Below are 15,445 nucleotides of genomic sequence, written 5' to 3' on the forward strand. Positions count from 1 at the left end.
TGACCAAGGTATGCTTTCATCTTGGGGTGGAGCAGTAGCACGGTGGTTATACCTGGCAACAACCCCAGTTCTGTTCCTAGCCAAGGCTCACATAGGTGGCGAACGATATCTGAACCAATACTGTGAAAGTACGGATGGTGAAGTATGGTCCAATAACCTCGATGACTGACAAGGCGGGGTCAGGCCTGACTTCAGGAGTGGTCGCTAGGTCAGTGCAGATGGTGAAAGGCCTGAGATCATTGGTGGGTCACAGGCTGACCGAACCACACAGGTGGGACCCGACCAGCTTGACATGCCCGTTTGTGGTGACTAGTGTTTGAGCCAAAATTTGAAGGCAAAGGTACAGCTCTGCAATTGCTTGCCCATGCCCCTGCTGGCAGATGGACATTGACGCGGCAGAGCCAGTAGAGGCCTTGTATGGAAAATGTTGGTCTCTTTCTTCCAAGCAGACCCCAACTTATTTGTTTTCCTCCCACACAAGAGATAGAATTTGTCAAAGCTCACTGTTAGTGGGTCCCTCCTGAGAAAGTCTTGAGGCTCGGTGTGGTTTTTATCCCGGTTCAATGAACGACATGACAGGCGCGTCGCCTCGCTTAACGAGCGAGACGCCGTTTCGCAAAAAGAATTGCTCGTCAAGCAAAAACTCGTTAAAGACGATCATCCTTTTCCCATTGACTCATCCCCATGTCACAAGCTGAGCTACGTTTCAGCCCCAAAGTGTTCCACTCTAGAACTTTTTTTTTACACGACAAACACAAATTCGAATTTTTAAATAAAGAAATCAAACATAAAAATGTTACACTTGCCACACATGAAGAACAACAGTGCTGGCAGTTGCCTGGCATTTATGTTGTTGTTTGAAAGGGGTTAGATGATGTTAGTGGGTTTATGGAGCAGCAGGGGCCATGCAAGATCACTCGCCACTGATGCCGTGGCTGGGAATCGAACCAGAGTTGCTGGGTTCATAGCCACGATACGGGGATGCGAGATGTAGCGCGACTTCCTGTCCTCAGTGGCACCAATTAATTAGCGCCCCCCACCCACTCACCCCCTCCCACCCTCCCACCCCTCCCTCCGACCCACCCACCCACCCACCCCTCCCCCCACCCACCCACCCACCCACCCCTCCCCCCCACCCACCCACCCCTCCCCCCACCCACTCCCCCCACCCACTCACCCCTCCCCCCCCACCCCTCCCCCCCACCCACCCACCCCTCCCCCCACCCACCCACCCACCCGTCCCCTCCCCCCACCCACCCAACCCTCCGACCACCCCCCCCACCCCCACCCACACCACCCTCCCCCCCGCCCTCCCCCCACCCACATCACCCCTCCCACCTCCACCTATAGTCACCTTCTGTCGCAAGGCGTGAGAACAATAATATTTCGGTTCGCCAAAATACACGCCGGTGAATGCCACTCCACGCGATATCCCGCAGTGTTCCCGGTCAAGCGAGAGCCCGTCGCAGCGCAGTCGCCTCTCGTCCTTGTGCAAGAGACTTTATAATAACACACGAGAGGGCGGCTGCACTTGAGGCGCCGCGCGTTGCGTTGGCAGAATTTCCTTTTCGAGCTAGAGGGTTTTGTTAGAAATGTCAAATCTAATTAAATCCCCTGCTGTGTGTGCGGAGCGCTCGATTAAATAAAAAAAAGATCCCACCTACGACAAGATGCATGCTGCACCGTCTAAAATGAGATTTCACTCTAATCGCGAAATATGTTTTCCTGAAAATAATTCCAACAGCTCACATTTGCATTTGCTAATACTTGGCCCTTCGTCAATCCGCTTCCGGACGAAGGCCTCTCCCCAACTTCTCTCGCTCGTGAGGGGGGGGGGGGTGGGGGTGGGGGGGGTTGATTGTCCAGACTTGACCCCGCTGGGTCGGCACGGGTCGGTGAAGTTTCAACAGCTCACTCGCCACTGATGTTGGCCGCGGCCCGGATTGGAACTCGGGTCGCCGGGTTCGCTGGAGCAGCACTGCGCCGCTTTGTCCCGCTCTCCACATCGGAGGTACAGGAATAGCCCCGGTGACATTTTGCAATCTGTGTGGTGGCGGGCAGTCTGGTATTATTTTCCAAAGATCCGATTTGTCCCCCCCCCCGCACCTCTCCCCATCCCCATTAATAACGGGCTTCGTCTGCCAGCGGATGCATGCACTCCGCGAAGAGATATCACCGCAAAGCAACTAAATTATACATGCGTCATCTGCGTTCAGCGTTGCGGCCAAAGTACTTTGCGTCATTCTAAATTAATAACGATCGTTGGGGGGGGGGGGGGGGGCGCGGTGGATGGGAGCATGTTGTCGCCGGGGGGATATTGGGGGGCCTGTGTGCGAGTGTATGCATTACATCCTGACGCGTCATGTGCCCCTCCACCTACACCCACGCTCACACCGGATTCCAACAGAGGGCATCCATGGGTTGTATGGATCTATGGTTTATATGATGGGATTATTCAAGTGCACTTTGTCGGGCAGTGCGGTGGCGTAGTGGTAACAACAGACAAATAGACCTGGGTTCGATTTCCAACTCGGAACCTTTCTGTGTGGAGTTTGTATGTTCTCCCCCTGTATGTATGTTAAACTTCTTTCGCACTGTATGTAGCCAACCTGCGCTCATCAGAGGTGGGGGGGAAGGACAACAAACTCGAGACAAAAATCAGTTCTAAAGAAATGAGTTTTCAATCTAGATTATTTAAACGTGCTTAGCTCCAGTGGCTTCCTAATGTCGGAAGGGAGAGCGTTCCAGACGGCCGCAGAAGCGCACCTGAAAGTGCGCGATAGTTCGCCAAAAGCTGCTGTTTGGTATGGGTTATCTCCAGGTTCTGCTGTTTCCTCTCATAGCTAAAAAAAATACACACAACGTAACTGGTATTGTCCAAAATATCCCAATGCCGAAAAACGACCTTCCAATTACTCAATTGTGGTAGCAGCATCTCCCTTCTTCCTGGGTAAACCACCATTAATAGGTGCGCACAAGCAACAGTTTTCCATAAAATGTAACTTGGCTAACATTGGTATGTTTACGTGTGCTTATGTACGGTAATATACAAGACCAACTTGTGGATTGTTTAAATAAATATCATTTTATTGTTGTAAAATGTTTCCATTACACAGTACAATGGCAAGGTCAATCATTATTAAACGTTGTCTAAGCATGGTGCACTGAAATGCCGCACACATTATGCAGAGGAAATGTGTATTTCATTTAATGCAGAATTATAATGCTTTATGCATATTACCACATCACCCAGAATGCACCCAATCTCATAAAGTCTCAAGCTAAGCAAACCTATGTCCAGATGGGGCTTGGGGTGGTTGACCGACCGTCGCAGGTGCTATAGGCTTCGGGGTTAAGTTGTGGACAGTAGAGGGCACATTCAGCCAGATCGATTGCTGTACCGTACTTGTGTGCGCACACATTTGTGTGTCTCGCCTCTCACCAACCGGCTCTGACCAGCGGGGCGAAATTTGGTAAAATAACCCCCGCTACTCAAAAAACACGGGGAAGCCCTCATCCCCGTTGTCGATTGGCAAAGGGCCGTCGGTTTAAATGCACACAATGCTTCAGCGCACACGTACACACACACACACATTGTACTATATTGTAATTTGTTTTGCGGAAAGTTTTAAAAAAAATCAAAGTAGAAGAGAAATAGAACTCCGGTTGTTGGTTGCATACGACGCTCTTGGCCGATTTTTTAAATTGGAGGATTTTCTTACTTCGGGAATGTTACTTACCTGGCTACAGCCATTTCATTCCGGCGTACTGCCCCCCCCCCACAACCCCCACCGAGAGGTGATGCGTGGTTTAAAGCGACGCCGTGTTCTCTGCTGCAGCTGTACATCCTGAGCCAGGGCCAGTGCATCTACAAGGGCACCGTGACGGAGCTCGTCCCGTACCTGCGAGGACTTGGCCTCCACTGCCCCACCTACCACAATCCCGCCGACTTCGGTTCGTAAGCCCCGCGCACGCACGCACGCACGCACGCACACGCACACACGCACGCACACACGCTCACGCACGCACACACGCACACACACACGCGCACACGCACGCACGCACGCACACGCCGTCGCGCTCCATGTGACCGAGCGTGCGGGTTGATTCGACACGAGAGGTTTGCCCGCTCGGTTGTAATCCCAGGCGTGGATTTCGGGCCGTGCGTTTTGGGCTTTTTTAAATTTCTCTTCGAGATTTTGCCACGCGCTGCTGCGGGAAATCTTCGGGAGTTGAATTCAAAAAAGCTTGGACGGTGCTGACAGTAGAAGTGGTTGAGAGGAGAAAGCCACACCAGGGACACGCTCGTTCGTACTTGGATGGGAGACTGGGAACGCCGTTTGTTTTCAGACTGGGCTGAGAGTCTCCCAATGAGATGGCACCGCAGCAGTGGATTCTTGAACTCTTGAGGATTTCCTTGGTAAAAGGGAGATTCATCTTCTTGGTTCTTTCGGTAAAATCACGTAGAAGGAAATAATAAAAACAAAACATAATAAAATAATTCTCACGACGTTTCGGCCACAGACTCTGCCTTCTCGACAGACCTGTTCTCCACCTGAAGACGGCTGCTTGCGTTGTGGCAGAAACGTCGTGAGAATAATTTTATTATGTTCTATTTTTATTATTTTATTATTTTCCTTCTACGTGACTTTACCGAAAGAACCAAGAAGATGAATCCCTGCAGTCACGAAAGCTTTAAATCGAAAAAAAGGGAGATTATTATTCATGCTGCCTCGCCTCACATCAACGTCACTTGACTAACAAGAGTGGTCCATATATTTCACTGCTTTAGTCCACTAAACTGACATAACTAATTGAATTTCGCAGTCAAAAAAAATCCATGAATGATTGTAGACTGAGCCTATTGACTCAAATGTAAATTCTGGCTAAATTAACACAGCTTGAGGCTCATTAAGGCATTCTTAAATATGTGCATGGCATTGCGATTGTTACGCAAGTGTCACTAAAGCACACCATGTGCCGTGAAACTGACGTCAATGATGCTGTGACATCGATCATCGCCATGGAGAAATGTGCCATGGCCTTTGCTGGCTTGCAATGCACCACTCATGTATTTGGCATTGTTTGATGGTGCTTCTTGTAAAGGGAGCGTGAGGAAGGAGGGATCGTTGCGGCTTGGAACATGGGTGAAGTAGAATGAATGGTATATGTGCCAGACTTCACTAACGTTCCACAGGTCGTTGACTAGTCTCCGACTATAGCTCAAGTGAAAAACAGTTGACTAAGTTAACACTCATTTCTAATTTCTTTTTGGGTTTAGGCCGTATAATGACATGGCCAATTTTGTGCTGCGTCACCCTACAGTTGCACTGTACGAGCATTTAACGCGGCCAATTATTATTATCGTTTCAGCTCGCCGGTAAATTGAGTAACAATTTGCGGTAACTAAATTCAGCGCTGTAGATGCAGTGGTTCGCTCGAGACTGCGTTGAGCATCCTCAGGTCATTGATACTGCCGCAGTGGCGAGATGTTAACTACCTCACCTGGTATATAGGAGGTCGTGGGTTCGATCCCGACGCCTGTCTATTTGGAGTTTGTGTGTTCTCCCCGTGATTGCGTGGATTTTTCTCCAAGTCCTCCGGTTTTTCCCTCCACATTTAGGAGTATTTTGCTGCTATACATTTCCACACGATGAGCCACTCTGTTGAGCTATCATTCATGGCCAGGTCACTTGCGAAAAAAATCTGTATAGCTCGGTGGGCCTTAACTGATAAAATAACAATAGTTTAGATTATAGTTTTAATTTTAATCGTAACGCCGGCCGCTGACGCCGCCCGTTTGCCCGCGACCGCCCGCGTGTGCAGTGATCGAGGTGGCCTCGGGGGAGTACGGCGACCTCAACCCCATCCTCGTGTCGGCCGTGACCGAGGGTCGCTGCAGCATGGAGCCCAAGAAGTCCCTGGACGGGGACGGGGCCCTGGAGGTCGTGCCATCGGACGCGCACAGGAACGGCGCGCTCACCGTGAGTGGCCACGCACGTCGGGACCCTCGCCGGCCGGCTCAGCGGAGCTGGGAAGGAGGGGGTGGGGGGGGGGATGGAGCTACCCTGTGTCGTGGCCAGTGTTAAAATTCCTTTGTCAAGGCGCTCTTCCCCCCCTCCAACCCAGCTTAAATATACGCTGCCAAGCTTGGTGGTGTTCATTCAGACGCTGTCTTTCCGACAGACCTATTCTTAGGTTTTTTGTTTCTTCACCTGAGGACGGCTGCTTGCGTTGTGGCCGAAACGTCGTGAGAATTGTATTTTATTATGTTTTCTTTTTATTATTTTATTATTTCCCTTCTATGTGACTTTACCGAAAGAACCAAGAGGAGTGTTAATTCAGTCGGACGTTTTGTATCCTCCGCAACGAGCTTTGGGGTGTGGCTCAGGTCACTTCGTGGGATTGGAACAGCAGTCCAGATTCCCCAGAAATAGGAATTTGGAATTTCCACCGCTTGCTTCAAGCAACCCGAATGCTCACCGCTTGCCCAGGTTACCGTGCTGGCTGGTGTTGGCGGGGGGGGGGGGGACATTTGGACTTTTTGGAATCGCTATTGGCAGTCCTGATCCAGACCTTCCACAAAGTGACTGCTCACCACGGTGGTGCTTCATTTACTGACCCCACACAGAGAGTTGATGGGCCGAGTTGACCCACCGTTAAGTGTGACATTGATTTCTCCGAGGTACGCGCGCCCACCCCAGCGCAATTTGGAAAGCACCTTTATTGTGGGTTTCTTCAGCACGTGTGCGGAGGATGGCGCGTGCGTCACTTGCCGGCATTTTGCTCGCGTGAGACCTGCGTTTGCGCCGTGGTGATTTCCGGCACGGAATTTTTTCGGCACACTAGCACCGCCGTGCCGCAAAGGTAAACGGAAACGCTGACGAGTGTGAGTATGCACGAAGTCTTAACGCGGTGAGAGACGCGGTTAATAATGGATCCACTCTGTTGGCAAGTGTAAACCCTTTAACATTTGCTCTCCGCCCTAGCTCTTGTAATGGGTCGTTGGGCAAACATTTCACGTGGTTATAATGCGAGGTATATGCAAAGGGCACTGCGATTTTCTTCGCTGTTGGTATATTTACGCCGTCAATTGCCAGAGCTGACGAAAGACTCCCCCCCCCCTCCCCGTTGCTCAATCAATACAAGTGTGCACTCATTGAGCACTGCGCCTGTAAATGAATGAGTGCCAATGATTCGCTCGGCCTAAAGACCCGTTAAACCCCCGCTGGCCCTGCCTAACAGCTCCCTCTGCTGAGTGCTGGGAGACAGGGACCTCGGTTATCTCTGCCTAAGGAAACCAATGCGAAGTTCAACGTGAGGTTTATTTGTTTGTTCGTATTCTGTATTGAACCAGGAGATGGAATATATGTTCATTGAGACACTTGAGGCAATGCCACGTGAGCTAGGGGAAACCTGAGTTACGTGAAGATTAATTTACCTTGTAAATAAAACAATTTTTTATTTTACCAGGTAAGGCCAACCCGAGCTTAATATCTCTTTTTCAGAAGCGACTTGGCCACAAACAATAGCTCGACAAAGTAGATTATCACGAGGAAATTTCTCGCAATGAATAAAATTATCCACGAGATTTTTTTGGGATTGAGATTCATCAACAACCTTCACTGCAAAACTATAAATAATGGAACATTATTAAGAGTTTAATAATTGAACATTTAAGTGTTGCAATTAAGTGCAGCTTGTGATTGGTCGGTGTGTAGGTGTTGTGAGCCGTGTGTGCGTTGTGATTGGTCGGTGTGTAGGTGTTGTGAGCCGCGTGTGTTTGTGATTGGTCGGTGTGTAGGTGCTGTGAGCCATGTGTGTTGTGATTGGTCGGTGTGTAGGTGTTGTGAGCCGTGTGTGTTTGTGATTGGTCGGTGTGTAGGTGTTGTGAGCCGTGTGTGTTTTGTGATTGGTCGGTGTGTAGGTGTTGTGAACTGTGTGTGTTTGTGATTGGTCGGTGTGTAGGTGCTGCGAGCCGTGTGTGTTTGTGATTGGTCGGTGTGTAGGTGCTGTGAGCCGTGTGTGTTGTGATTGGTCGGTGTGTAGGTGCTGTGAGCCGTGTGTGTTGTGATTGGTCGGTGTGTAGGTGCTGTGAGCCGTGTGTGTTGTGATTGGTCGGTGTGTAGGTGCTGTGAGCCGTGTGTGTTGTGATTGGTCGGTGTGTAGGTGTTGTGAGCCGTGTGTGTTTGTGATTGGTCGGTGTGTAGGTGCTGTGAGCCGTGTGTGTTTGTGATTGGTCGGTGTGTAGGTGTTGTGAGCCGTGTGTGTTTGTGATTGGTCGGTGTGTAGGTGTTGTGAACCGTGTGTGTTTGTGATTGGTCGGTGTGTAGGTGCTGTGAGCCGTGTGTGTTTGTGATTGGTCGGTGTGTAGGTGCTGTGAGCCGTGTGTGTTTGTGATTGGTCGGTGTGTAGGTGCTGTGAGCCGTGTGTGTTTGTGATTGGTCGGTGTGTAGGTGCTGTGAGCCGTGTGCGTTGTGATTGGTCGGTGTGTATGTGCTGTGAGCCGTGTGTGTTTGTGATTGGTCGGTGTGTAGGTGCTGTGAGCCGTGTGTGCGTTGTGATTGGTCGGTGTGTATGTGCTGTGAGCCGTGTGTGTTTGTGATTGGTCGGTGTGTAGGTGCTGTGAGCCGTGTGCGTTGTGATTGGTCGGTGTGTAGGTGCTGTGAGCCGTGTGCGTTGTGATTGGTCGGTGTGTATGTGCTGTGAGCCGCGTGTGTTTGTGATTGGTCGGTGTGTAGGTGCTGTGAGCCGTGTGTGCGTTGTGATTGGTCGGTGTGTATGTGCTGTGAGCCGTGTGCGTTGTGATTGGTCGGTGTGTAGGTGCTGTGAGCCGTGTGTGCGTTGTGATTGGTCGGTGTGTATGTGCTGTGAGCCGTGTGTGTTTGTGATTGGTCGGTGTGTAGGTGCTGTGAGCCGTGTGCGTTGTGATTGGTCGGTGTGTAGGTGCTGTGAGCCATGTGTGTTTGTGATTGGTCGGTGTGTAGGTGCTGTGAGCCATGTGTGTTTGTGATTGGTTGGTGTGTAGGTGCTGTGAGCCGTGTGTGCGTTGTGATTGGTCGGTGTGTAGGTGCTGTGAGCCATGTGCGTTGTGATTGGTCAGTGTGTAGGTGCTGTGAGCCGTGTGCGTTGTGATTGGTCGGTGTGTAGGTGCTGTGAGCCGTGTGCGTTGTGATTGGTCGGTGTGTAGGTGCTGTGAGCCGTGTGTGCGTTGTGATTGGTCGGTGTGTAGGTGCTGTGAGCCATGTGCGTTGTGATTGGTCAGTGTGTAGGTGCTGTGAGCCGTGTGCGTTGTGATTGGTCGGTGTGTAGGTGCTGTGAGCCGTGTGCGTTGTGATTGGTCGGTGTGTAGGTGCTGTGATCCTAGTGTGCGTTGTGATAGGTCGGTGTGTAGGTGCTGTGAGCTGTGTGTGTTTGTGATTGGTCGGTGTGTAGGTGCTGTGAGCCGTGTGTGTTTGTGATTGGTCGGTGTGTAGGTGCTGTGAGCCGTGTGTGCGTTGTGATAGGTCGGTGTGTAGGTGCTGTGAGCTGTGTGTGTTTGTGATTGGTCGGTGTGTAGGTGCTGTGAGCTGTGTAAGAGCTGTGTTCCCCTGTGTGTCGCCCAGGAGCGAAGTGCTGTCAGTGAAAACTGCCACAGCTTCTCAACGGGTGGATTCACGCAATTCTCAATTCTATTCAAGCGCAGCATCCTCTCCATCATGAGGGACATGGTGAGTCACAGAGACCAATTCCTCATGTTTTCATCTCCGATTATCGCAGTTTGTACTACGTACATTGAAAAGAAGGTCAAACTGTACATTAATACTACATTTTCATGTTGTTACCTTGTATAACATTGTGAATACAATTCAATATTATTGTTTACCCAGGAAAGCCTCGCCAATTATTCTGACACTTTTTCAGGATGGCCCTGTTAAGTTTGCTCCTCGGGGGAAATGTTGCAGTGTGAAATTAATATTTTCAATTTCAAAAACTGAGTTATCGTTATCAAGTGTTAATTAAACGTGTTTGGTAATGCGTGTAAATGTAATGTAACAATTAATTATGTAATTACAATGATGAATTCGTTTGCGTATGATGGACGTGCCCCCTAACCGCCAAGGCTGTCCCACCGCCCCCCTCCACGAGTCCGGCTTGGAGAGGCCTAGGCCGCGAGGCTGCATGGCGGTCGTCCCCTCCGTGTAAACGTCGCCACGAGGGAGACGCAGGCGTGGTGCTGGCCACCCATCCCCTCGTGTGGCGTGACGGCCTTCATAGCCGCTACTCGCCAACAGTCTATGAAGGCTATCGGGGGTGGGATCTTTGTCTTTGTCGTTACCTTTGCGATCGTGCGCGAGCCGCGAGCCCGTTTGTCGTCGTCGTTTCAGGTGCTCACCCACATGCGCCTGGGCTCCCACATCGCCATCGGCCTCCTCATTGGCCTGCTGTACCTGCACATCGGCAACGAGGCCACCAAGGTCTTCAACAACTCCGGCTTCCTCTTCTTCTCCATGCTCTTCCTCATGTTCGCCGCCCTCATGCCCACCGTGCTCACCTGTGAGTTCTCCTCCGGCCTGCGACTCGGTGTCGAGATGTTAACCCCCTCGCCTGGTATGCAGGAAGTCGTGGGTTCGATCCCGACCCCTGACCCCTGTTGTACATTTGGTGTTTTGCGTGTCTCTTTTCCCCGTGGTCATGTGGATTTTTCTCCGGGTCCTCCGGTTTTTCCCTCCACATTTAGAATGAACATCACGCGTTTAAGGGTGTTTGGCCGCTATAAATGTTCACGTTGTGAGCCACTCCGTTAAGCTATCATTTGTGATAGCAAGGTCGCTTATGAAAAATAGCTGTATAGCTCTGTGTGCCTTACCTGGTAAAATGAAAAAAATAGTTACGTTAACTACCTTGCCTGGGAAACTAAAATCCGTGGGTTCGATCCCAACCCTGACGCCTGTATAATTGGCGTTTGCATGTTCTCCCCATGATTGCGTGGATTTTTCTCCAGGTCTTCCGGTTTTCCCCTCCACATTAAGAAACGTGCGTTTTAGAGTATTTGGCTGCTTTAGATTCCACACGATGAGCTCGCATTAGTGATGGTCAGGTAGCTTTTGAAAAAAAATAACTACATAGCTCAGTGGGCCTTACATGGTAAAAAAAAAAGTTTAGTTAGAATTTTGTTGTATTATATATATAACGTTGGTCATTGCGGGCGTGCATTTTGTGTGCGCACAGTTCCCGAGGAGATGGGAGTGTTCATGAGGGAGCACCTCAACTACTGGTACAGCCTCAAGGCCTACTACCTTGCCAAGACGATGGCCGACATTCCCTTCCAGGTAGCCGCTCGCCGCTGGGATGACCGGCGGCTTCCCCGCTCAGAGGCCGAGGCAACGCGCTGCGATGCCTTAACCGTAGTCAGTCATCATCACAATTACCATCATGCTCGTCAGCATCATCATGGTCAGCAGTATCACTCTTGTTGGCATCATCATTGTTCTTCTTGGTTCTTTCGGTAAAGTCACGTAGAATGGAAATAATAAAATGATACAAATAAAACAATGAAATAATTCTCACGACGTTTCGGCCACAACGCAAGCAGCCGTCCTCAGGTGGAGAAGCGTTTTGTCTCTGTCTTCTCGACAGACCTGTTCCCCACCTGAGGATGGCTGCTTGCGTTGTGGCCGAAACGTCGTGAGAATTTTTTTATTATGTTTTATTTTTATTATTTTATTATTTCCATTCCACGTGACTTTACCGAAAGAACCAAGAAGATGAATCCCTGCAGTCACGAAAGCTTTAAATCGAAAAAATCAACGTTGTTATTATCATCGTAAATGTTTGTTTACGAAGGACTCGGCAACGCCGTGTTGGTCCAAGTGGTTATGTGACCATACTCTTTGTTTTTTTTTAAAGTCACGTAGGTAAAAAATAAAATAAAATAAAAGACAACAACTAAATTAAATCACCTCCGTGACTTTACCGAAAAAACCAAAGAGTATGAATCCTTGCAGTCACGAAAGCTTCAAATCTAGAATTAATGTGTGACCATACTTCACCATGCTGGTCAGAGCACTTTGGTCAGGGAGGCGGGGGGTGGGGGCGGGATCCAGGACCGGTTCGGATATCGCTCGCCAATTGACGTTAACCGTGACCAGGGGTCAAACTCGAGTCGTGGTGTTGAGTTCACCGCGCTATTAACTACTCCACACCGGTCTTCATGACCATCATCGTAAAGGTCACAATATACCGCTTCTCTTTCTTCCTCCTCCTCCTTGGGAAATCCCTCCCAATCGTCGCTTTTCTCAATTCGGGAAGCGTATAAACTCTTACTTATCACACCGGCGGTTTGTTTGTTGCCGATCGCTCAGCGTTTTGGGCACCTCCGATGAGCGCGGTTGGCTACGTACGGGGGGGGACCAAAAGAGCTCACTGTGCCTCGTTGCCTGTGGCTTAGCAACCATGATAAACAAAAAAAGCGTCACTTCATAATTGTCGCGAACGATAGAACCGCCGCCGCCGCCGTGGTCGTCGTCGTGGGTGATTCACGCCCGCGATGGTTTGGGATGAACGTCGCCCCACAGGTGGCCTTCCCCATGGCGTACTGCGCCATCGTCTACTGGATGACGTCGCAGCCGCCCGAGCTGCTGCGCTTCGTCCTCTTCACGGCCATCTCCGTCATGACGTCGCTCGTGGCGCAGTCGCTGGGCCTTCTCATCGGCGCCGCCTCCACCTCCCTGCAGGTTCGTGCTGCCCCGCATAGTCCCTCCGCTGTATTGGGGAGGGGGGCTTCCTTCGAGCCATTTACTTAACAAATTGCTCGACGATGTTACCTGGTTCTAGATTTGAAGCTTTCGTGACTGCAAGGATTCATACTCTTAGGTTTTTTCGGTAAAGTCACGTAGGCATAAATAAATAAATAATATAAAAAAATAATAGAAATAAAAGAATAAATCACGACGTTTCAGAGGCAACACAAGCTTCCTTCATCAGGTGTAAAAAGGCACAGCAAAATAACTGTAGTGACTGTAACTCACTGGCGTGGCAGATGCTGTCACTTATTTTTTGTCAATTTACTTTGAGATGACTATTGTGTATAGTAGCTCTGCTTTTTTTGTTATTAGGTGAAGGTCGTAACAGAAGGGTATCGTAGTGTGTTTGATGGAGAATATCGGTTTTGGAGAGAAAAATGTGTGTATGTATGAACTTCTTTCACACCGTACGTAGCCAACCGTGCTAATCGGAGGTGCGGGGGAACTACTTGAAACACGTGACCACCCCATGTACAACACGCTCGCTTTTTGGCCAGGGGACTACATGGTGGGCAGCAGAGGGTAGTACGGAAAAATACATTGTCGCATTGTACTCGTACGTTCCCAAATCTGTGCCAGCCAACTTCACCAACCCACGCTGACCATCGTGCTGAAAGTGTGGTAAACTAATCCCCACTCGCGCGCACGGTGTGAGGAGGTGCTCACCCAGCGGTGGATTATCACCGACTGACTTGTTATGATTCTTGTTGTGAGGGGTGACGTCACTGTGGTGAAACGTCACGCGCGCGCGTGCTAGTGATTACGTTACGCCGTGCCGTGCGTGGATGAACCCAGGTGGCGACGTACGCCGGTCCGGTCACAGCCATCCCCGTGCTGCTCTTCTCCGGCTTCTTTGTCAGCTTCGACACCATCCCCACCTACCTGCAGTGGATCTCCTACATCTCCTACGTCAGGTAGGGGGCCGCTGGCCATCACGTGACGACGCGTGGCGGGCGTCCTGCTGTAAGGCCCCCGGCAAAAGGAAGACTCCTTCGCATTTCTGGCAAATCGCCTGAAGAAGCTGGTGGAAATCGGAAGTGAAAATCGTCGTTAACTCAAATTGTAAATGTTGTGGGTTTTACTCTCCAATAAACTGAATTGGTAACCAGTTGGTACGTTTTGTTAACGTGACAAACCTTACTTATTGGCTGTGTCGGGTGGTGGTGGGTTAACGACACATTTATATTTACGAGATCTAACCCATAAAAGGTTTATTATGAATAATAGTTATCGCGAAAGCCTACGTGTTAAACAAGTGTCTTACTTGTCCAGTTATAACCCCCTTTACGTTGTCCGCAAACGTTTGGCTGCAGCAGCAGCAGCAAACAGTCCTCCTCTGCTGGTGATGATCATCACATCACATCTGCTGCTGTTGTTTTTGGGTCATTCCCCTCTCTCTTCTAGAACCACCACCACCAGGCCACACCAGTCCATCTTTCTCTTGGTCGTCCTCTGCTTCTGTTGCCCTTTAAGGGCATTGCCAATGCTCCTGCTGGCTTCCTTGTTTTGCGGCATTCTTTTGACGAAACCGTAGCAGTCTGTTCCTGAATCCTTCCCGTCGCCGTTCGTTCCATTTTGAAGTTCGCTCTCGCGCGTCCTGTTATTCTGTTCAACCTTCTTCCTTCTCAGTATTACTCGTATGCTGCGGCTCTTCTACCTTCGCGCGGAGACGGACCCACAACCCTTGCCAGCTCGCTGAACTTTTATTTATTTCCGTCTGCGCCGACAGGTACGGCTTCGAAGGCGTCCTCATTTCCATCTACGGGCTGGATCGAGCCGAGCTGAACTGCAACACCACGGCCGCCCTGTGCCCGTTCCAGCAACCGACGGCCGTGCTGGAGCAGCTTGCGGTGCAGGACGGCAAGCTGTACCTCGACTTCATCATCCTAGCCGTGTTCTTCCTGTGCCTGCGCCTGCTGGCCTACGTCGTGCTGCGGATCCGCGTCAAGGCCGAGAGATAAAAGCTCCCCCCCCCCTCCCGTGCGGGTCTCGACGGTAACGCGTTCACGGCCCCCCCCCCCCCCCCCGTGGTGGGGAGCAACCAAGCGGGGGCGGCGGCGAAGGAAGCGTGGTGGGCGGGCACCCGGCGGAGGAAAGCAACAACGATGAACGGAACAATAACTCGCAAAACGAGCAAACAAACAAATCGAAAATCACTCTTCACTCACCGATAAATCACGCCACGTCGCCCGCCAAAACAGCTCGCACGCGTGCCGTCGGGGGGGGGGGGGGGGGGGGCAGGGGGAGAAGGGGGACGCGTTGCGTCTGCGCTACCGCGGTGGTCGGTCACGCGAGCCGCGGGAGTTTTGGCGATCGTGAGAGAGGCCGTGCCGCTTTCTCGGGGCGGATGTTGAAGTCAGGAACTGGACCCGGGCTTTGCTGATGCTTTTGTTTCGTAACCGCCGTGGCAGAGGGTGCTGCTGCTATGCTTGGGGTACGGAGGCATTATCGGGCGTCACACCTGGATGTTAATTGCGAGTATTTCTCGCAAAGATGAGCTTCCCGTTGGCCAGCCCGCGTTGCTTTAGTAAACTTGGCAGGCCATCAGACAGCTCGATATTTGTCAATTAAAGGAAAGCTGGCTTTGTGAGCAGCCTGCCAACGGAGCTCATGCTTTGGTATTCAGCAGCAGTGCGGTCGGCTGGATGTGCCAAAAGCGG

General features: G+C 50.8%; 1 protein-coding gene across 1 annotated transcript in view; it reads left to right on the forward strand.

Annotated features, from left to right (window-relative positions):
* ABCG4 (ATP binding cassette subfamily G member 4) overlaps positions 1–14,801 on the forward strand; it is a 79,092-nt gene extending 64,291 nt beyond the window's left edge. Inside the window, exons 8-15 of the mRNA XM_078608214.1 lie at positions 3,840–3,954; positions 5,827–5,984; positions 9,606–9,710; positions 10,368–10,536; positions 11,212–11,312; positions 12,558–12,716; positions 13,581–13,699; positions 14,515–14,801. Of these exons, the coding sequence (XP_078464340.1) occupies positions 3,840–3,954; positions 5,827–5,984; positions 9,606–9,710; positions 10,368–10,536; positions 11,212–11,312; positions 12,558–12,716; positions 13,581–13,699; positions 14,515–14,746 (1,158 nt within the window). The 3' untranslated portion in view covers positions 14,747–14,801. The remainder of the gene's footprint in view (positions 1–3,839; positions 3,955–5,826; positions 5,985–9,605; positions 9,711–10,367; positions 10,537–11,211; positions 11,313–12,557; positions 12,717–13,580; positions 13,700–14,514) is intronic.
* The last annotated feature ends 644 nt before the right edge of the window (positions 14,802–15,445 follow it).

Source organism: Lampetra planeri, chromosome 29 (genome assembly GCF_965212315.1).
Source record: "Lampetra planeri chromosome 29, kcLamPlan1.2.h2, whole genome shotgun sequence".
Taxonomy (NCBI): domain Eukaryota; kingdom Metazoa; phylum Chordata; class Hyperoartia; order Petromyzontiformes; family Petromyzontidae; genus Lampetra; species Lampetra planeri.